This window comes from Chelonoidis abingdonii, chromosome 1 (genome assembly GCF_003597395.2).
Source record: "Chelonoidis abingdonii isolate Lonesome George chromosome 1, CheloAbing_2.0, whole genome shotgun sequence".
In the NCBI taxonomy this organism is placed as follows: Eukaryota; Metazoa; Chordata; order Testudines; family Testudinidae; genus Chelonoidis; species Chelonoidis abingdonii.
In genome coordinates, this window is record NC_133769.1 from 133,574,592 (window position 1) to 133,596,455 (window position 21,864).

A 21,864-nucleotide genomic window follows, 5' to 3' on the forward strand; every position below is an offset into this window, starting at 1 on the left:
CTACATTTTCTCTGCAGTTTCCACTAGGTAAGATATTCTTCACTTCTCATAATAAAACTGACACAGTGATGTGCGTCTGTAGTCTAATGGAGTAGCATCCCTGATCTCTGGTTGGCGGAGCCAGGCTGGGCTCACACCTCTCACTGGAAACTAAGGGGCAGGACAGGAAGTATAAAAGGCGGAGCCTCTTATTCAGTTGAGTCTGAACCAGGGAGGGGAGCAGACACCTCCAGGCTGCTGCAGATCCCCAGAGCTGAACCTGCGCTGCTCCACGCCCTGCCCCTGGAGACTGATCCAGCAGAAGAGCTACCATGACTGCCATTCACCCTGTTCCCTGAAGAGACAGGGGATGACCCCACATCACACATACATTACAGTGGGAGAGTAGGAAATAGCCCAGGGACAGCCAAATATAGTTGGGTTGTGTTTCAGCCTCAACATTGGATCCCCGCTGACACGGTGTGGAACACTCCACCATTGTCAGGGCCCTGGGCTGGGATCCGAAGGAGTAGGGTGGACTCAGGTCCCCCTAGCTCCTGCTGCCAAATCCACCCATAGGGTGGCAGCCTCTCCACCTAAGGCCAAGAGGCCTGCGTCTGTCTGCCAGAGCTGGGACATCAGACTGTTTGGTGCCTCACCCCGCCTCAGGGCCTGAGCCTTGAGACTGGTTTGTCTGCCCCGCCCTGCCTGAGGACCTAGGCTCCTTAAGACTATTAGACTGCGCTATCCTGCTTAAGGGCCGTGGCTTTAATCCCTGATAGGGAGCAGCACCCCAGAGACATAGTGAGGCAGAATGGCCCCCCATTGAGACAAAGGGGGAGGGACCCCCACTAAAGTGTCATTTAACAGTTGTTGAGTTTCATCCTTTCTGTGGGAGTAGAAGTGATTCCTGTACATAGCTAGTCAATCAGTCACTAAAATACTTCATGATCCTTCCGGATAAACTGCACCACTGTACAGAAAGATTACATACAAACTACAGTTTAGATTACAAGTCAAGCCTTAAAAAGTTAGGAGACACTGTGCAACCTTAACTCAGACTCCCTATTATATTATGACGCAGTCTTTAAAAGTAAAGATCACATACCATTTTTCCACAGGACCCCTGACTCATTTTTTCAAGTCCTTACTCCAAAGCACAGAGGTATAGAATTTCTCAGCTGAAAGGCTGAGTTTTTTAATTATTATTTTAACTTGTGCAAAACTTATTCCCCTCCCCCCCCATCTTATTCTTAGAAACAGCTGAACCATTTTTGCTAAATCTTAAAAGTACAAAGGCAGGGGCCAGGAACCGCTGTGCTCTAATCCCTACTCCATCACTGACCCTCTCCATGGCCCTGTGCCTGTTACTTAACTTCTCTGTTTCCATTCACCCCATCTGTAAAGCTCAGATAATAGTTTTTATTCTCGCAGTGGTGTTGTGAGGATTAGTTAATACTTGCAGAGTTGAAGATGGAAAGTTGTGTATATAACACACACAGTAAAGTAAAATTACATTTTTCAAGGCTATGCTTGGCTAAAATCCTTCTCATTTTCTGTAACAGTATGATGTTAAAGACAACTACATGAGCACGACAGTAGAGAGTGATTCATGGTGAATGTGTTATAGAGCTATTCAAGTTTAACACAAGTTCTTACTGAACCATTATCATCTAGAACGGTCATCTTTGGGCATGTTGGATAAATTAAGATATTACACAAAACTGTAATTTTCTCCCCTCCCCTCAATTTGACTAGCCACACTGACTAATCTGCTTTGGTTTATAAACTTATTTGTTCCAACATTTTATTATTCCTACCTCGTAGGACTGCTGTCAAGGCTTAATGGAATTAGAGACAAGTCTGTACCACAATTTCCTCCTCAGGGTACACTGATCTCAGGCTACATCGCCAATAACTCTGCAGTGTCTTGAGTGCAGAAATGTCAGAGCTTCAAGACAGCTTAAAAATGTACTTAAGAGCACTGAGGAGCTGAGAAATAGCGAGTTTAGACTCATCCAATTTAAAACACAGAAAGACAATTGAGAGTTTGGAGAGGAGGAGATGCACCTGCAGTTATATATTCATGGAGAAGAGGAGGTGTGCAGTGTAGCAGATACCCAGAAAGGGTTAATTTGCAGTTAGTATCAGTGTCACATCCTCAGGTTTAGATCAGGAAATGAACATTTGTTCCAAGGATATAAAAGCTTGTAATATATCATATTACATGGAAGACTTGGTCTTAATGGTGTTTCTATGGAACCATGGAAAATTCTGGTCTGCCCTCTCCTCAATTTCAGGTGCATCTTTCCAGCTACCGAAACCATCATTCTCCCCTCCCATTGCAGAAGTCAAACTTGGTTGGAAGTGATCCTCTTCTTCCTCTAGATGCGTTTCAGACCACTCCACTCTCTTCCCAGCTGTTTCAGCCTGCCTATGTGCACCCCTCCCAGCCAGGGGTGAACTGAAGCAGATGTCGCTGAAAGAAGATCTACATAAAAGAAATGGTCAGAGCCAAAGCATCCTCACCCGCACTTCAGGTCTGACAGCAGGATCACTGGAGGGAGGTGTGTCACAGGAAAGGTACTTGACAGGGTGAAGCGGAAGGACAACCTTTGAGATACAGCCATAATCTAAAACACTAAATTGATTTGTCTTTAGGAGATCCTGCTTACACTCTGGATCTTTCCCCTTGAATGATTCCCCAAGCCCTCTCTCTGTTAAGCAAGAAAACATTTCAGAACACAAAAGAAATAAGGAGTGCAGACAACTATTATATTAGACAGCAAGAGAGAAAAGGAAACCCTAACACAGGAAAAATTAAAATTGACATGTATTGGGATTTTATGGTTTTAACCTTAAAAGATTAAAACATTTAACAACTGAAAGTGAAACAATCCCATCTGCTTGTCTTACATACAAGACAAACACTTGGCAGTCAATGCTAAGTATTTTTCAGTAGCTTCCTTAGCTCTTACAGCCTTGTATACATTTCAAATAAGATGGCACAAAGCTCTTTATTTTTGTCTAAAACTTGAAAGTTTTACTGAATTTCTCATAAAGGCTTATATCCAGGAGAAGGACCCATGAATACATATGGAGAGATGTTCCTAAAACTACACCAGGAAGAGAGCAATACACATTGTAGAAAAGTTATTTCTTAGACTGAATAATTTACTACCTGACAGGCAAACAGTGACCCCTTTCAGTTGTAAGACTTCCTCAAAGGCAACTGAGCTACTCCCATGAAGAGCTGCCACCCAGTGTGAGAAAGTTAAGAGTTGGGCCATTAGTCATTTGTAAGTGTCCTCTCTCTGCATCTTGTTTTTTTCCTTTTCTTTACTCAAGCTCAGCTGTTTTCCAATCCAACTCTATCCTAGATGTTGTGTGTTTCACTAATGCCTCTCATCTAAACCCTGGATTACTTTTTGAAATTTCCTTATTCGCCTCTTTCAGATTTTTCTTTACTCCTAGCGTAATTAGTTAGTTTGTAATCCTGGGGCATCTAGTTATTTAACTTGGGGCACATTCTAGCTCTCTTGGCCTGCACTCTTTCCTGTTGCTTTATCACACACATTTTCATGTTTTCTTTCTCATGAGAACACAAAGGGTGAAATTCACCCTCATGCAGAGAGTCAACGTAAGTTTTATACCCATCTGACAAGTTCTCAAGGACTCATGCAAGACATGAAAAAAAGTCTACACTGGCCCTAACTATAGGAGGTACATTGCCCCTAAAGTGAATAAAGAGCATCTACCCCTCTTAACCCATTTTTGGATTACTGGGTAGTTAATGAAAATATTTTAGTCATTTTAAGACAAAAGTCTACTTTATATTGCAAAATATGTAACACTATAAACTAACATCTGCTGCATAAATATTGAAGGTTGGCTTTCAAGATGCAATGGAAAAAACCCAAATCCCTTCCCCCCCAAAAGGCTCCTTCATGAGCTATTTCAAAGGAATGTTGAAACTAGAAGGGCTACAAAAAAAGGATTTGAGACCTAAGGTTTTTGCCATGTCTTAGAACCATGTTTTCTACACAAACGAGTAAAAAAAACCTATCAACAAAAGGAATGCAGTGCCCTGTTCATTTCAGTTAATAACTTAGTTGTCTTGCATAAGATGCAAGGCTACTAGATACCTGTAGGAGGAGAGAGAAAGTTTCTATATTAAGCCCACATTCAAGCCAAGACCAACGTCTGTACTTATGTAAATTCAGAACTAGTGTTTTTGTGTTGTAACTCACTTTCTCTCACCTGAGTCCCAAAAGCCAAGTTTTGATCTGGATGAGGACTTTCCCCAAACATCAATATTTTGGTGTCTGAGATTTTGTTTAGTTCATTTGAGAGCAAGCACCCAACCGTTATGCTCATACAAACCACACGGGATCTTTATAAAGGAAGGTAAATACACAGCATTTATTGAGGATACAACAGTTAGCATATGCTTTTTAGTCACACACACGCACAGTCCTGCCTGTGATGTTTATAGTTACCAGTCTGTTGTAGTTTGAGTCAATCCAATGGCCAGTTAGATTGAGCACGAGTTGTGGAGCTTGGCTCTTGTTGGTCGTGATCCGATGCTCCTGGAATATGGCAAGATGGACCCAAAGTCCCATGGCCAAGCATCCTGTTCTTATAGGTTTTTTTCCTTTGTTTAAGTATATGGATTTTGCTGTGTCAGTTTGTGACCAGTTAGTTCTAATACACCTCCGAGAGGGTCATCCTGTCCTTTGTTCTGATTTCATCAGTTGTCCTTAGGGGTGCCAGCCTCCACCTCAGGGTCATCAATCTGCCCTTCACTATGGATGCACATTGATGATTCTTTGATGTTCTTTAAGTCTCTTTACTACTTCTTCCTTGACTCAGCTATAACAATGGCCTTCACGCCTTATCTTTTCCTGAAACATACATCCTCATTCACACAAACAGATTGAGAATACAAACAGTATTATTTTATATTGAGCAAAAAAGGCATTGCAAATTAAATCTTGCTAAGTTTTACAATCAATAACCAAGACAATTTACATTGAGACCCAGGTCTTCAATGTTCCTCTAATCTACTTAACTAAGATACAGTAGAGATTCCTGTCTCTTACTTACTAAACCTTAAAACAAAGAAATGTATATTTAACTAGAGTGCCTAATTTGTAATACATATGGGAGACCATAGTAGACATGATAACACATCCTAAAACAAAAAGGTGACCATAATCACTCATAAGGATTGTTCTGGTCTGTCATTCCTTTCTGCTATTCAAAAGGGTAGCTGACAGGACGAAATCAAGTCATACATTAATTCTCATAGTACATTATAAAATCCAGCTCCTACACAGATACAAAGTTTGATTCAGGATCTAAATTTTATCAAGTCAAGGATAGGATTGCCAACTTTCTACTCACACAAAACTGAACACCCCTGTCCTGCCCCTCCTGAGACCCTGCCCGTACAGAGATACTAAATGTTTAAGATGCCAGTGTGAACAGGTATGCATACACTGTATGCGCCTTCATGTAACTTTAAAGTTTCCTGAGACAATATTTCTTAACTGGCAGTTTATTTTGATTCTTCATCAAGGGCTGGATCCAAATCCAATCAGTTTTTTCACTAACTTCAGTGGATTTTGGATCAGACATCGGGAGTAACACCATGACCCCACTGAAGTCAGTGAAAAATTCCCACTATCTTCAAATAGGGTCAGGATTTCACCCCACATTATTTTTCAATATTGTGCCAGAAAACGTAGCTAACAATACTGTCTGTATTAAGTCATAATTCAGGAAAACATTTAAGCACGTGTTACTCATCTAGGACTTCAACGGGAGTTAAGCATATGTTTATGTGCCCTTCCTTAATGTGATGCCTTCCCAAATTGAGGTCTTAATGATCGCATTGCATACAATTGCAGATCTTGCTTAGAAAGACTGTGACAGATGGAGAACAAAATATCCACCAATTTATATATAAGTTTCAAATTGCTAGTGCATCTTTTTATCAGATACAAGTTTAAGTTTCAAAAAGACTTCCCTCACTGCCTGGGCTTAAGTCCAGTACGCAAAGCTTGGGGAAACAAAATTCTTGCACCTACAGATTGCTAGAAGTCATCATTTTGATCCAGCATAACACATTTTATATTAATTATGGCCTAGATTTTCAAATGTTACTTAACTTTGGGTCCCTCAATTTTTGGGTGTCCCATGACACACAGTTAAGAAGGTCTGTTGGAAGAATGCTCAGCTCTTTGTAAAAATCAGGTCCCTTTTAAAGTGCTCAGCTTGGGTCACTTTTTGAAAATCCCTACTTACAATAAAATGGTGCTTGACGTAATATCTGACAAATTGAGTCTTGAATCTGTCCCCAAAGATTTAGCCCACACAAGTCTAGATGTTTGTATGACACGAGACATGCTGTTGCAGACTTCCTCTGGATTGCAAAATTACTGTGCCTTTTATAATAGGTTCCTTGTTTCAATAAGGCTTATACACACAAGAAAGATATTTCCTCAAGCAGTGCCTAACCTTTCTGGGAACCCGTCACAGAAGAAAGAATCTATAAGAATGGCCAGTGGACACAGCACTGCAGCTTGCACAGTTATGGATATTTACAGCATGAACAATCCCCTTGACAGCATGGGTGCAACTCTTTTGTGCTGCTGTCGGTCTAGGCAAACAGAGAAGGGATGGTATCTCTGAAGCCTAAAGAATGCACAGGGCTGCATATTAAACAAACAAATGAAAAAGAAATCCCCAGTAACTGGTTAGTGGAAGTGATCTTATGGTTTACAAAAGGTAATCTACCAGACATCTGTGCAACATCAACACCACTCAGAGAGACACAACACTGCCTGCCCTCGAGTGCTGATCCCTTTCCCATTCTAAGTCTGCAAATTCTGGGGAGAACTTCTTGGGTCTAAAACCACTACTATGCTCTGTTGGCATTTTAAGAGCCCCTATTTTGAAGCAGTCATTACTGTTTGTTAGCTGCTTAAATACACACTCTCCATTTTCAGTTAGAATGAGCCTCATTACTCTTAAAATGCAATTTGACTCGCATTTGAAAAGGACTTGGACAAATTTAGCAAAAACTCTGCACACCTCCAGAGGAGGCTGAATGAACAGAGGCACTGTGATCCAGGGGCTGGGGCATTGGACTGGGATACAGAAGACCTGAGTTCTCCTCCCTGCTCTGCCAGTGAGCTTTTGTGTGAGCTTGGGCAAATCATGACACCCCTCGTTGTCTTTGTTTCCCTTCCCACCGTTTGTCTACCTTATCCATTTACAGCATAAGCTCTTTGAACAAGAGGCAGGGCCGGCTCCAGGCACCAGCAAAGGAAGCAGGTGCCTGGGGCAGCCAAAAGAAAGGGGCGGCACTCTGTCTGTTGTTGGGGCGTCATGTCCAGGGCGGCAGCTCGATCGGCCCGCTTCAGCCTTCGGCAGCAATTCAGCGGTGGGTCCTTCACTCCCTGTCTTCATCCTCAGTGGCAGCTCAATCGGGTTTTTCTTTTTCTTTTTTTTCGCCGCTTGGGGCAGCAAAAGAGCTGGAGCCAGCCCTGACAAGAGGTCATCTTGTTCGCGTGTGTACAGTACCTTGAACAATAGGCCCAGATCTTGGCTGAGGCCTCTAGGCACTGTTGTAGTACAAAACTGATACACGGCAATAGTTTGTCTGAAATGCAGCATTCACATACACACAAAACCACATTTTCAAGAGTGGCCACTGATTTGGGGTGAGATACCTCAGCTCAGCTCCTACTGGTTTCAGCTGGAATTGTAAGTGTTCTGAAAAATTAGGAAACTGACAATTCCAGCTGAAGTCAATGGAAGCTGAGCACCTCAGAAAAATCAGGCCCAGGTGCCCCAACTTGGACACTCAAAAACTGACACCCCAAATCACTGGTCACTTTTGAAAATTTTGACCCTGGCATCTAATCCTGCTGTCACTCAGGTCAATGGTGAAAAAACCTCTCTTTAATATAAATGGAAACAAGCTTGTTGTGAAGAGTTTTGAGCACAAAGTAAATAACTTGCTTAATTACAACCTGTTTTCTTCCACCTGCTGCTGTTGTATGACTTTTCGAAAAGACTAAGTATTTGGAAAGCTTGAAGGGGTAAGTAACAAGTCATTGTGCTATATGAAGACAAAAGTCATTTCAAAACAGGGCACATGTAGAAGTACCTGTCATTCAAAATCTTTGAAGAATTTTCATTGAGTTTTGCAGAAACACTCTCCTTTCCTTTCAAAGTAAGTTTGATAATTCCAGGCTAAACAAATGTTACATGTGTAGCCTGACCAATAGTTCAGATCTTAATTCTTACTAGCACAATTTAGCATGCAATAGCCGGAGAGGGTTCAGTCTGCAAATCAGCTATTCTCATGGTTGTCATCAGAATGAGACCTGTGAAGCACAAAAGAACCAGCCTACTCTTATTACATGTTTTTAATAGCAAATTGATTATCCAGCAAAATAAGGCAACACACACTGCAAGATAACAAAAGACAGAAATATAATACAGAATGTCCAACAACGGCGTCACTCACATAGCCGGTGTGGGGGAACCCTGAAACAGGTGAGATGATCAACAGGAAATCAGTGTCGTGTGTCCTAGTCTATCCCCCAGCACATAGGCAGGCAGCATAACCCATTATAAAACTGGGTTAACAACCACTGTGTATTATGTATATTCATGATGCGTTCAACCCCTTTTCCTTATCTGAACTTCTACACCCCACTCACGTTCGGGATCCTAGTTTCTATTGGCTAAATAATTATGTGCATCATACTCATTAGCATATTGGTTAATCACTTGCTATAGCATTATTGCAGTTGGACATCTGCAAGTTTCACTGACACCCATTTCTTAGCAATCTCCCAAAATAATAACTGGGATTCTGTAGTTTCTTATTTCACCATTTAGCAAGTGCCTGCAACACTTTATCTTGTGACTTTAAGGTCACTCATCAGTTAGTTATTTGCTGTTTGGGTCAACCAAAATTCAGGCCTTAGGCCTTGATTATTTTGGCCAACCTGTCTTACAGGCTTGAGGGCTTGCAGCCCCTTGCATTTCAGCATGAATGAATGCTTACATTTTACCTATGTAACCTGAATATACCTTACCACCAGCTACACCAGGTAAAGTTATAAGGGGCTAACAATATGGGATTTAGAAAATGGAACCTGGGCACAACTTTAACTACAAAGAAGCCGCCGCCTTTCTGCAACAATGATTGTGGGCTCAAACTGGATCATGTGGGTTGAAGAAGGGTGCTCTTATTCAGACAAATTTTCAGCAAAAGCACAGGGGAAATACTCTAGGGTTGTTGTTGTTTTTTTTTTGGTAGTATGACAAAATACAAAAAGGGCCTCTTTAAATCCTCTCTGTAATTACCTTCACGTTACTACCTTTTGATTTTATCTTTAGAATTTAAAGTAAGAATGCAGAACTGAATGCTCCCATTTAGTTCAGTGACTAACAAAGCAATGAAATATAGATCTTTTATTTCCAAAGCCTTTGTGACTGGTCACTGAATATCACATGACCAGTACTGTGACCCCCAGGCATAGCACTCAATCTGGGGCACACCACACGATCATGGAGAGTCCAGTAGCAGCAAGCTGATATATCCTGAAGGATGGCACTTAGTAATTGCCCTTACTCTCTCCTTGCCACTCCTATTTTATTTTTGCTGAAGGATGGGAAGATGGAAGTAGGACTTTTAGGGGCACCTTGTGTTGAGAGGCGAATTCAGATATTGATTGGTGTGCTGAAGTATTTTACGTTCCTCTAGTTGCCACTGGTTTGTTGCTTGTGGCCATTCCTCCCCTTCTGCCCATCTTATCTATCTCAGGTACTTGCATGATCTTCATTACCAGAGCACCTCACATTCCTTACTGTATTTATCCTCACAGCATCCCTGTGAGGTAGGGCAGGGGTCAGGGAACAGCTAAGGATCTTGCCCAAGGTCACACAGGAAATCTGTAATAGAACAAGGACTTCAATGCAGGTCTCCCAAGTTCTAGGCTAGTGCTCTAACCACTAGACCATCTTTCTTCTCTGTAGTTAAAACTGTCTTCACAGGAATCTCACCAACATATTCCTCTCTACTCCCTCTGTGCTGCTACTGGACAAAAGAACTGACATAATGACAAACCAACAGAGGGAAAACACACCAATGCCACTATGGGCCCCAGATTTATAGACTGTACCTCACTCAGACAGAACCTCTTTTGCACTTTGGCATGGAAACTATTTCAAGTTTTGCCAATAATCATGTTATTGAATTGAAATGGTGTCCCGGTCCAACTTCACAGTAAAGATAGTTGCCTCACATACAGGGGTGCACGGAGTGTCCCAATAGAGATACAGGTCTGCTCAGCATCAGCGTTGTGCCTAATTTCCCCAGCATTATCTGGAACAAACCAGACCAGAAAGACTTTTGTTCCATCCTCTGTTAAATCTCATGCCCAAGATTAGCCTAAATCAATACTGAAGATCTGGACAACCCCAAACAGATCCATATTCTCAGAGTGGGTCCATCTGTATGGATAATCTACAAGTGTTGCTTTTAAAAAGAAATGAACAATAAATAAAACAAATTAGATAAGTCAATAAGAATAAAAAAAAAAAAATCAACTTCACCCTAGTTGGGTTTTTTTTTTTTGAGAGGGCTGAGGAGGGAGGTTATTATTCCTGATGTGGTGCCCCAGCCACCACCTCCTATACTGGCCTAGTGCCTGTGACACTCATCGAGTCTGTTAGGGTAGTTATGATACAATCTCCCACTAACAGTTCAATGGACAAGGAACACCAAATATGGACTATTCCATCACAATTTCAGGGAATATTACAGTATTCTGACAAGTTTTCTTTAAATTAAAGCAAAGTATATGGGGAATTACTCTTTCATTAGCACTAACAGGATTTACACCTTCTGTCAAAGGGACAAATATATGCTCTTTATGTTCTTATTTAGGATTTCTAAAATTCAACAAATTCAGAACCCTGACTGTCAATATCTGAAATCAACCCAGCATGTGTCTTCCAATAACAAGCAAAAAGCTAAATAGCAACAATTCAGATCCTGGGACATTTCAGAGGCATCTGAGGCATGGAGATCTAAAATAATTTGCTCACATCATTAATACAGAAGTGCAGCCCACGTGGAAACTACAGATTCCAGTATGCATCCCAGCCATTGAGACCAAGAAAGAGCACTGTATAATGGGACCTGTGGTCTCTGTATTAACAATGGAAATGCCTGTAGTCAGTTCCATTGTATGAAAATAAGATGTGGCCATTTGGTATTCCAATGTGGTGCTTTGGTAGAACAATGTTTGGTCAACCTTGTTCTAAGAGAAAGGGTCACTCCGTTCAGGCCTTCATTAATTAGAAAGAATTTTCTCACAAAAACAACCCCTGAAACAGTTCTATGGGCAACGTAAAGCTGGACTCAGATTATACTATATATGAATCTCCTCGTTTACACAGAGCTTGAGCTCTAAGTTGCATTGTGACGAGTTTGCTGTTTCATAAGACTCACCTTGATCAGAAGAGATTCACTCAGGCAATAGCTAACCATGAATGACCCTTCTGAGACAATAAACCTATAATCTCTAAACAGATTACTTAATTACACTGCATACCCTTCCTTATGGAACAGGGAACTGACAATTTGATGGAAAATGAAAACAATTCCCCAAAGCCCTTTAAGATGCACTTGACTGGATCTGTTCTGTGATGGGTTACATCACAGAAAACCCCTTGGGTACTGCCAACTGATGTGCTTGGACTACCTCTGAGCCATTTCCCATGCCAACTTGGGACTTCAGTGCCCTGCCTGGTTTGAGCCAGACACGTTAGCCTGCTACAAACCCAGACCCAGGTCTGAACAATGTCCCACAAAAGCTTCAGGCTAAACTGAAAACAGCTTAAGAAGCATTCCTGTTTCCAACCCTCAGATGCCCAGCTCCCAATGGGGTGCAAACCCCAAATAAATCAGTTTTACCCTGTATAAAGCTTATACAGGGTAAACTCATAACTTGTCCACCCTCTATAACACTGATAAAGAGATATGCACAGCTGTTTGCTCCCCCAGGTATTAATGCATACTCTGAGTTAATAAGTAAAAAGTGATTTTATTAAATACAAAAAGGATTTAAGTGATTCCAAGTAATAACAGACAGAACAAAGTGAATTACCAAGCAAAACGAAATAAAACATGAAGTCTACACCTAATACAGTAAGAAAACTGAATACAGATAAACCCTCACCCTCAGATGTTTCAATAAGCTTCTATCACAGACTGGACGCCTTCCTAGTCTGGGCACAATTCTTACCCTGGTACAGCCCTTGTTCCAGCTCAGGTGGTAGCTAGGGGATTTCTCATGATTGTAGCCCCTTTTGTTCTGTTCCACTCCCTTGTATAGCTTTGCACAAGGCAGGAATCCTTTGTACCTCTCTGGGTTTCCACCCCTCCTTCTAAATGGAATGGGTGGGTCAGGTGCCTTGGTCTGCAGTGTGAAGGAATTCTGACTACATGATCAAGATGGTCCCTTCTGGCCTTAAAGTCTATGAGTCTGTATTGGATTAAAAATACATTATAAAGAGATTGAATCTCTGCTTTAGCAAAATGGAATTCATCCTTAACTACAGAGAAGTGGCCAGCACCTCCATACTACATCTATGAGATTTACACTAACATCTAGGTGCCAAACACCGCTGGAAGACTCCCACAAAGGAGTGTGCAAAAGACACACTGGGCAAGACTAAAAAAAAATGGGTGCCTTAAAAAGTTAAATTCCTAGATTCATATTTCAGCTCCTAAAAAGACCCTAATTTTTAAAATGACTGAGCACCCAACGGCTTCCACTGAAGTCGAGTATGAACAACTGGATGCTCAGCATTTTTGAAAACCATGTCACTGATTTATTTAGTGCCTCACTATTAACGTAGGAGCCTAATTTTAAACATCCATTTTTTAAGTCTTATTGGCCCCTGTTCTTTACCATCCCTTTGGTTCAGCTGCTTTTACCGCGGATTTGTATACATTCATTCACCCCCTCTGGGCCAAGGGATTGGCCAAATGTTTGAGGACAGTAAAGTGGCAGGTTCCAATACATGCTTATCACCTGTAAAATTTAATTTAGTTTACATTTATTTTTTTGACAGCCTTGTCATTGAGTTGTAGTCGTGCAGGACAGTATCCTAAAAAAATTCAGAAATTTCTCTTATTGTTTTTGGGCAATTTTTTTTTAAAAAGAAAAAGAAAAAAAATGAAAAGAAACCACAAAACCCAACATCTCAAGAGATATGTAAAACAACAACAAAAAAAAGGACATTATCTTATTATTGGTCTGAGACCACGTCTGTCAAGTTCCAACCTGCGGCTAATTTTTAAGCTGAGTTATAAACTCCCTGAAAATATTGGTTTGCAATGGAAAGCATGACAGGCTCATAACTACAACAGCATGAATGGGGCTCTTACAATAAACCAACGAAATGGAATTTTAAATGAACTGCCATAAAAAGGTTATTTACCTCGAAGGAGCTCAGCCCTGGAGTTGTACCCTGGATTACTGTGCTCCATAACGCAGCAGCCAGGGTAACAAATAGATATAATCACTTTCCTGAGAGCCCAGGAGGTTTTTTATAGCACTCTTACAAGAAGGGTTATAAGATGCAGTAAAGGGTGGGTCATGCTGTGTTATGCTGGACGGGAACCTGCATTAAAGGCTTGATCCTGCATTGGAAATGGTGGGAGCAGAATTAGGCTCTCGCTTCGCACAGGGACAGATTTCCAGTTAGATACATTAGGCATGTTCCTTGGGGTGCCAGCGTTCTAGGGGTGTCTGAGGAGACAAAACAGTTTTGGGTTAGAGCTCTGGACTGGGAGGGTTAAAAAGTTAGAAGAGAGTTAAAAGTTAAAAATACATACAAGCTCCCTTGCAGATGGCCGGGCTCCTGGCATAGGTTGGTGGCTACCCAGTGTGTGGGGCTGGGGCAGGGTGAGCGTCTGAGTCAGCCCACCTGGGGGCGCTGTGAGCCATGGCCGGGTGTGGTGGCTGCTGAAGGTGCTGGGAGTGTCCAAGACCCTTTCCAATCTTGGCCGCCCTGCTGCCTCTGCCCCGTGCTGGGGAGGAAGAGATAGGGAGTTGGCCGGCGCCCTATTCACTTTCATGGGCAGAGCCAGAGCATGGCTCTTGTACCAGGCTGTGGGAGGGACAGAAGACACCTGGGGACCGTTCGCCCTGGGGAGAGGTACAGTCAGGGCTAGCTCCAGCATTTTTGCTGCCCCAAGCAGCAAGAAAAGAAAGAAAGAAAGCAAGCAAGCCACGATCGGCAGCACTCCAGCTTCACTCTTCGGCGGCAATTCGGCAGCAGGTCCTTTCCTCCGAGAGGGACTGAGGGCCCTGCCGCCAAATTGCCACAGAAGACCTGGACATGCCGCCCTTCTCCATTGGATGCCCCAAGCACCTGCTTGCTGCACTGGTGCCTAGAGCAGTCCCCCTTTGCGCCTTGCCTTGGGGTGGGGGGTAGCCCCAGCTCAAGCTAAGAGTGCTGTATGTGGCAGAGGGTCTCATGCCTTCCTGGGGAGGCCGCGTTTATATTTCCTTTTGTTTCATGTTTTACAGAAAACATGGAGGTCAGCTATAGGCGTGGGGGTGGGGCGGGCGCTGAAGATGCTGTGTCTGGGGTACATAAGGTGTAAATCTGTCCCAGGCTCTGCAAAGCGTCTAAGAGTTCTAAGTTCAGAGTTCACACTTTTCCCAGCACTGTATAACTCCATCCATTCCCAATACAGGATTGCCAATTTCAAGAGATCAAAAATCATCAGATGGACCCCCAAAAATCAGGAGATTGACCCAAAAAATCATGACGACATTTAAGAGAAAAAAAAAGATTATATGGTGTATTTTAGGTCAGTCTCCTGATTTCTGAACTACCCCTACCCATACCCAGGATGTGTGCACGTGACAATCAGTGTTGCCCACTGTCCAACATATACTGGATAAGGTGATTTTGGCCCCTGCTACAGGACCTCTCACCTCCACATCTACCCATCTCCTGCCCAACAATTAATCCTGTCTCCCAGCTCCCTCACCAGTTCTGTCCCCACACAACCCTTCCTCAATTCAGTCCCTCCAGCTCCCATCATCACCACTCTTCAGTTCAGTTCCCTACCCCATGAACCCCCTGCCTGCCTTAGTTCACTCTCACAGCACTCACCCCCTTTGCTCGGAACCCACCATCAGTAGAGCTCCCCACCCTATCAGCCCCCACCTCCTCACTTCAGCCCCCTGGCCATAGTTCAGCCTTTCCAACCTCAACTCTCCTTTCTCAGGGTTCGTCAGTGGGGTCCCCTCTCCTACTCCCTAGGCTGGCAGGGAAGCAGCCACCCAGAGCTGATGGGAGCCCCTCCTCGCAGGCTCTGGCTACTGCCAGCCCCCTGCGGCGAGGACAGAGGAGGCTGACAGCAATTTCTAAGTAAAACTAAGCCTCACTCATGATAGAACTCTCAAATGTCAGGATTCTAACATTGGAGAGTTCTACCGTGAGATCATGAGTGAGGCTTAAATTTTACTTAGAAATCACATTATTGTGATAAATTCACAAGAGTTGGCATGTCAGCCAATATTTCTGCCCTCATCTCCCTCTCTGCCTCCCATTGTTCCCTTCAGTTTCACCAAGTTTTCTTCCAACTGTTCCCTTTGTCTTTCACCTACTCTACACTCACTCCCTTCTTTCCCGACACCCATATATCTTAACAGCCTAACATTTAATGCATGCAAGGGTCCAATCTTCAGAACGAGACCAAAGATCTACTTATTCAAGCCCTGATTCAGCACAGTGTTTAAGCACCTTCCTGACTTTTGAGCAAGAGAATCATCCCACTAATTTCATACATTGCTGACAGGCAATTTTAAGGGCGTTCAGATGCTTCTCTGAAGCCTCCAAGAACACCCCCTGCACCACCAAGCCAAGCACATACCCTCCTGCTTTGCCACTGTAACCCCCTATCCTGTTTTCCCCTTGTGAGTCAGAAGTGTATGGGAGAGCTTCTGCTCCTCCCTCAGTTAGCAGGAGACACAGAAAAGGGAAGGGCTCTCTAGCCCCTGACAATAGCAGGAGCAGACCCACTGCATGATCCAGCAGCTTCTCTTCTAGGCCCTGCTACATTTAAGATTTAGTACTCTGGGAGAAGTTATTTTAGATTATTTGCTTGCTGTTGCTTTTTTATGGCTCTCTGGATTATCCAAGCATACATATCAACAGAGGCAAAGGGGCAGTTAATAGTATTTTCAGCTCCTTGGGCCTTTCCCACCTTTGATCATCTATATATTACACTGGTCTATTATTGGTCAGCAATGGAGCATTTCACCATTACATTATTCAAATGTCTATTTCTTGTTTCCTAGGAAAAGTAATTTTAATTATACTACCTTATACTAAAACAACACCTTTCACCTCGGGATCTCAAATGCAGCACTTTCTTTAGCATATTGTAAGATAAGTGTTGTTAGAGGGACAGCAAGGCACAGAGAAGTTAATCATGTTACCCAACTTCACACAAGATGCCATAGGCGAAACAGGAATCGAACCCTCCCAGTCCAGAGCTCTAACCCAAAACTGTTTTGTGTCCTCAGATGCTTGTTTGCAGGCAAATGAATTTTTCAAGGAGAATAAACATAGCAAGAGGGAGAGAAAGACAGGAGACAGATAACATGAATCATGGAACTTTTCAACTTTGTGCTCCTGTTGACTAGATTCAAAAGGAAAGAATACAAGATTTATGCCCCTCCACTCACTCTGAACTTTTAATCAAAGAAGCTGAGGCAGAACCTGCCACCATTCATGCCTTAATATCAAAGTAAAACACAGGGCAAGTGTCTTATAGTCTTTTAAATGATTTTTTGCCACAGAAACACTCTAGTGAATTCCATTTCATAGCGAGCCTTGTGGTAGTAGAATACACTCAGTGACTGGATAATGCCTTAACAGCCAGTTGAGACCTACTGTAATTAGAGTGACATCATCATCTCTGCTACACAGTGTGATTATTTTTGCCACACTTTCAAGAGTAACACACTCACACAACAAAGGGATGGATTGAATATGGGGGAAGACACTTGTTTTAGGGATGTCTAATGAAAATTGATACCAACTGCAAGATTTTAGGAAGAAGTAACTTGCAGTATAAAAACTTGGCAATAAAATCCAACTCAAAATTGAAAAAGGTTTAGTTTCAATGAATAACATCATTTAACACAGCCAGAGAAAGAGAGAGTCCAATTCTGTGAGCTATTATATGGTCTCATTGTAGTCAATGGGAGTTAAGAGCACTCACAAATTTTCAGGATCAAGCCTTCAGGGATTAGTCTCTGAAATCAATTAATCAGATTCTCAGACAGGGTAAACTGGGTTACCGCCAAATGACTTCAGTGGAACTACACAGATTTATAGCAGTTCAAGATCTAGCCCATTATGACTACAGAGACAAGTAAAATGAGCAGAATTTGGCTTTTATTATGGCAGATCATTAAAACTAGTTTCTTGAGCTTTTAAATTATGGGATTACACTTAAAATAGTCTAAATTCTTCACTTATGAAATTTCTACTGGGATTTTGGAAGGGTTCATAAGCAATAAAGGAAAATAGAAATAAAAAGAACAGGAACTAATTTATAGTTAGTGACAAATGCCATACATCAAGCAACTAGTTGCGGTGCTTGAAATTAAGAGTGTCCTGTGCAAAGAAGCTTTGCAATATAAGAAAACTCAGTATACAATATGGTACACTGAGTATCCATTCTCTCTTCTTCCTGCTGCACTCTGATGAGATTCTCTAAGCTTTGAGCAGCAATATATATGGAAGATTGGGCTAGCTCATGCATTGCCATGGTGACATAGGTCCAATGTCACGGCTGTTTCAACACAAACATGCAACGTGGCAGGTCTACACTTGTAGGCCATTAGAGTCTTCCCACTGTTTGTCTGACTATAATTTTGCAGGCTGGAGTAAAGTGCAGAAATGCAATATCCTAGAAAAAGATATACATCGACAAAGAGATTCTGGTTATAACTTTGTAATCTCTCTCAACAAATCTAGACATAACAGGAGTATCTCTATTGGTATGGTCACATTTTCAACATGGCGATTGAGCTGCACAATTCCCATTAACATTATACTAACTAGTCCTCACATGCTAACTTGCACGATTGTACCCTTACTCATGTGACGAGCTAGGAAGGAAATGGTTTTCGAATTGGGATGAAAAGTTACAATCTCCAAAATTTTCACAAAGGTAGTTTGAAAACATTTTTGGTTTGGATCAGTTGAAATGTTTCATTTTGATTTCAACTATTATTTATTTATACTATAATTAGCTTAAATTTTGAAATGAAAAGCCATTTCAAGCCAGATAACTGGAATTTGTTGTTTGGAAAACACTGAGTTTCACTAGTTCTAAAATTCTTTCCTTCCCCCTCCCTCACAAAAGTTTTTTCAAGCAAAAAAAAAAAAAAGTGTCAAAACTGACCCTTTCCCAAGATACGTTTCCATTTCAAAGAACTGGCATTTTCTGATTATAAAACATTTAGCTAAAAAATTCCCAACAAGTGCTTTCATATGACCAGTCCAAGCTCACACAATGGAACTTCTCTCAAGACAGTGCTAAAGAATCATGGTGTTGAGATTCATACTATTGCAAATGTTTCAATCTCCCTCCCACCAACTAAAAAACAGCATTTTGGCTACAACTTTAAAAAAAAAGTCAATATTTTTATTACTATAAGTCCCCATTTTCAACAAATTTAACTATCAGGCCCAAAGTTAATTAGTAGTATCTCTTGAACTGTATACTACTAATAAATACATAGGCCAAATAAAAACTGCAAAACACCAAATGTGATCAGTAACTGTCCATTATTTCTATTACAGTAGCACCTGGAGGCTACAGTCAAGGATTGGGGCCCCATTATGTTAGATGCTGCAGAAACATGTAATAATGATTATTTTCCTATTTATTTGTGGCTGCACATACAATAGGGGATGATCCCTGCCCCACAGAGATCACAGCATAAGGGCAGATGCACACACAGGTAATACAGAGGTCAGGGAAGAGGAATGCAAAAGGGATTTTCAATGCAAGTCAAGAAGATTCACTATAAGTAGTACAACAGTAGTAAGTATTTAAGAAGGACTTAAAAATGGAGAGGGTTAGGGCCTTGTACGTGTGCTGAGGAAGGTCAACAACACATTTAGGCCACCTGGAAATAAAAGAAGGCTTGAGTGTTTCAGAGACTTACAATCTAAAGCATTGATCCTGCAGTGAGCTATATACTGGCACACGGGTCCAACCACATGGAGCTCATAAGTAGATCGGGGCCAAGGTACAAATACCGTTTCAAGCTAGGTTTAAAATAAGGTTGAAATAGTTTTGCATATCAGGAACATCTGTTGAATAGCAGCTGTTTTTTCTTTCAGTCTTATTACTCATAATACTGTATGGTTATAGCTGCTATCCATTAACGTAACCAGATTCAAATGATTTCATAATATGAGAGACTTAGGTTAAAGAAGAATTTAACTGCATTCAGGTTTGTAGGTTACTCAGATTTCAACCCTGGATTCTTATTTCACGACACATTTCCCCAGTAACTGGATTAAGCAATATTTGTTTCCTCTCAAGCAACATTAGCTCTTTTCAATATTTACTTCATAGTCAATACTAAGTAGCTAAAAATAGCGAAGAAAATCTTTTGATTAAAAAAAAGTTATTGTGTTCTTACTAGACCCTGGCAAGCAGTATGAAATCACTTACTCAGAAAAGGGAGGTGTCTGATTCATAAGGGGAAAAAAGCTACATAAAAAGGATCTATCATTTGACAGCCATGTGATCTCAAGAACCAGGAAAAAAAAAGTACATATCTGGTTTGTGTTCCAAGATCTAAGAAAAGATATTTATTTTATTTTTAAAAAATAGTTTATCCATATTGTGCCTTTTGACCATTTTCCTCCAAGGGCATTTCAGACAATAGAGTGAACTGATCTCTTTAGTTCTTAGCCTATTTAGACTAAAATTAGGCCCATTTCTGGAACAATACGATATCCCTAGAGCACACAACAGGTTCCCAGTAGCAATTATGGCTGGCAATATATTACAAACCAACAGACTTTGATTTAGTCTACAGGCTTTTCATGAAAAAAAAAGGCTCCTGCTCCCACTGCAGTCTGGAAAGCAATGGCACACAGCTAGCTTTGTTCATCTTAAAGCTTCCATTCTTCCAAGGAGATAAGAAGATGAATGCTATTTCTCAGACTCTTACAGATTGCAATGGATTGTTTCTACAGGATGTGATTATCTCATCACTTAAGCAATACAAAAGCAGATACCCATTTCTGATAATAGGGACTTTCGGTTTCCATTAACCACCACCCAGTGATAGAAAAAAGGAGAACTGGAGGTAGGGGAGTTCACAGATGGATCATGTTTGTGTGGTATACTAAGCCTAGGGAAATCACACACTACACAACATATAGTAATTCAAACCTGTTACCTTATTGCATCACAAGGAATTACTCAATACTGGAGCCATAGTAATAAGCCACCAGAAACACCCCCTTCCCCCTCCCCCTCTTTGTATCTGTAGGAAATGCTCCACCGACCAACAGACCCACTGCTAACCGGGACCTACAAAGATCAGAAGCTAGCGCTGCCCTTTCTAACCTGCCCTAGCCGTTAGCAGGAGTCCTGGCTAGTATGGTTAGGGGAGGGCTTCGCATGCCGCACGAGCACTGGGATCAGACGGGGGAGACTCAGCCCGGGGCGAGATGCCGAACAGCCCCTGCATTTCCCGCGTGTGCGCTCGCTCCGGGGCGCGCTGGCTGCAGGAGGCGCCCGGCAAAGGGCTAACTTCATTCCCTCCCCCGCGGCTCGCTCTGTGGACTGGCGCTCCCATCCACTCCCCTCCCGCGGCTCCCGGCTCGCTCTGCAGGGGCAAGATACGAACATGCAGCAGCAGCAGCGGCCGCCACCCCCCACTCCCGGGACTCACCCAGGCCGCTGATCTCCTGGCGGATGTTAATGCGGTTCCTTTCCTCCACTATCGCCCGCAGCATCTGCTGGAGCGATCGGTCCAGGTCTCCGTTCTCCTCCTCTTCTCTCTGCCCAGCCCGGCCGAAACTCTTGAGAGATGCCATGCTAGGGCCACCGCAAATGATTTCATCTCACTCTGCCTCCGAGCTCAGACTGCAGGACTGCCCCTTCCCCGCCCCACCGCACAGAAAACACGAGCTCCTAGGCAGATAATGGGGGCGGCAAGAGACTTGCGGGGAGAAGGGAGCCGGATGCTTTTTGGTTTAGGAGACGAGAATGTATCAAGAAAATAATAGTAATAATCCCGATCCTGCCGTTGGCGGTGCTGCTGGTGGGGGAGGGTTATGCCCTTTGTAATGCCAAAGCTTCTTGCAAAGTTTCCGAGACCTTATCATCTACCCGCTGGAAATATCGGGTTTAACCCCGCTTCTTGCTGCGGATCGATTGCAATTTGCTCCAATTTACCTAGGAGGCACTTCCGCCTCCCATAGCCGGGGAGCTAAGGCTGCTTCCCTATGACACTTCCTGAAACAAGGAGCAAGCAGAGGCGATTTAAAGAGGCATCAGGCAATTCCCCACCAATGACCGCAAAGAGCGGATGTGTGACAAGCAGAAAGGGGGCGGGGAGGGCTGCAGGGTGGGGTTTGTTTGCAGTCATCATGACAATCTGAGATCCCTCCCCCTCAGTCTCTGTCTCTGCTTTTGCAATTAACCATATGCATGAATATAGCTATAGAAGTAAAGGTGCTGGCCCCAGGTAGTAGAGATGCCCCTTTTACTGCTTCTTG

At 42.5% G+C, this 21,864-nt stretch overlaps 1 protein-coding gene across 1 annotated transcript in view; it reads right to left on the reverse strand.

The window, feature by feature from the left end:
- The window catches only part of KIAA0930 (KIAA0930 ortholog), a 157,688-nt gene extending 136,062 nt beyond the window's left edge, over window positions 1-21,626 (reverse strand). The window contains 1 exon segment of the mRNA XM_075070445.1: window positions 21,036-21,626. Coding sequence (XP_074926546.1) covers window positions 21,036-21,180 — 145 coding nt within the window. The 5' untranslated portion in view covers window positions 21,181-21,626.
- Window positions 21,627-21,864: the final 238 nt, after the last annotated feature.